This window comes from Chenopodium album, chromosome 1, assembly GCF_948465745.1.
Source record: "Chenopodium album chromosome 1, dcCheAlbu1.1, whole genome shotgun sequence".
Classification (NCBI taxonomy): Eukaryota; Viridiplantae; Streptophyta; class Magnoliopsida; order Caryophyllales; family Amaranthaceae; genus Chenopodium; species Chenopodium album.
Genome location: NC_137834.1, coordinates 60,965,171 through 60,966,664, shown reverse-complemented (window position 1 = coordinate 60,966,664; position 1,494 = coordinate 60,965,171). Strand labels below are relative to the sequence as shown.

The 1,494-nt window shown below is 47.1% G+C and overlaps 1 protein-coding gene across 1 annotated transcript; it reads right to left on the bottom strand.

Annotated features, from left to right (window-relative positions):
- Window positions 1–282: 282 nt before the first annotated feature.
- Window positions 283–893, bottom strand: LOC145633871 (uncharacterized). The gene is made up of 2 exons (XM_081685545.1): window positions 818–893; window positions 283–590 (listed from the first exon to the last, which is right to left on the bottom strand). Exons 1-2 carry the CDS (start codon window positions 891–893, stop codon window positions 283–285), a joined length of 384 nt encoding a protein of 127 aa, XP_081541671.1.
- Between the last annotated feature and the right edge of the window lie 601 nt (window positions 894–1,494).

Below are 1,494 nucleotides of genomic sequence, written 5' to 3'. Positions count from 1 at the left end.
CTGCTGTCCTTCTAAGGACTAAATCTCCGGGCAGGAGCTCTCTGTGCTTGACCCTTTTGTTTAAAGCTTTTGAAATCCTGCTCTTTTGGGCTGCCAGTTTGAGGATTGCTTTCAGCCTTACCACTAGTAGGAAGTCTAGCTATCCAGCATGCGTTTTTCATTTCTCTGTTGCTCGTAGTGTTGCATCCTTAGGCTGGGAATATGCACCTCCATAGGGACGACTGCAACAGCCCCATAGGCTAGGGTGAAAGGGCTTTTACCTGTGGATTCTTTCTTAGTGGTTCAATTTTCCCATATCACCTCTAGGACTAGGTCAGCCCATAGGCCCTTGTGCTCCTCCAGCTTCCTCTGCAGGACTGTTAAGATCAGTTTGTTCGCTGCTTCTGCCTGGCCATTACTCTGCGGGTGGCAGACTGAAGCACTTGCATATTTGGTGCCCATTTCCTCAAGGTAATCCTTGATGGTATCAAAGTCGAATTGACACCCGTGATCAAAAACTATGCATTGCGACACACCGAACCTTGTGATGATGTTCTTCCATATGAATGCCCTTACTTGTACTGCCTTTATGTACTTAGTAGGTTCAGCCTCTATTCATTTGGTGAAATAATCTACTGCCACAATGAGGTATTTCCTGCCCGCTGACCCAGTGGTGAAAGGTCCCAATATGTCCATTCCCCACTGAGCAAATGGGATCGGGCTGAGGATCGGGGTAAAATCGTTTGCTGGCTAGTTTATTACTAGGAATATTTTTGACACATGTCGCACCTTTTCACATATGCCAGCGCGTCCTGCGTCAGAGTTGGCCAGTACGCACCTCTTCTGAGGACTTCTACCCCCAATGCCTTTCTACCAATGTGGTTGGCATATATCCCTGAGTGTGCTTCTTCCATGATCCTCTACTACTCCCACTCTGGGTTACACCTTAGCAGTGGTTTCGAGAAGCCCTTCTTGTTAAGCTCCCCATTCATTACCACGTACCACTTGGCGTCCTTCTTAACTTTCTTAGCTTGCACTTCATCGTTTGGAAACAAGCCGTGGACTTTATATGCCAGAATGTCCGTGTACCAAGCTCGCTGTTGCCCGATGCAGTTCACTTGCTTCTTTTCAGCAATACTACTTTCATCCAGGACTTCTACCATCACCGTCCACGTGAGGCTCTGCAGGGTAGAACTGGCTAACTTTGATAAAGCGTCAGCCTGGGAGTTTCCTGCTCTGGGAACCAAGTCTATCTAAAAGTGAACTAGCTGGGATGCAAGTTCCTTTACTTTAGTTACATATTTAAACATGGTGGCTTTCCTAATCTCATACGTCCCCTGCAGTTTGCTGGCGACAAGCTGAGAATCAGTCTACAAATGGACTTTGCGGGACCCGGCTGCGATACTCATACGCAAGCCTGCCAGCGCTGCCTCGTACTCTACTTCATTATTTGATGCTTTGAACTTGAACTTTATGGCGTACTCAAATACATTTCCCTATGGGGATGTCATTATG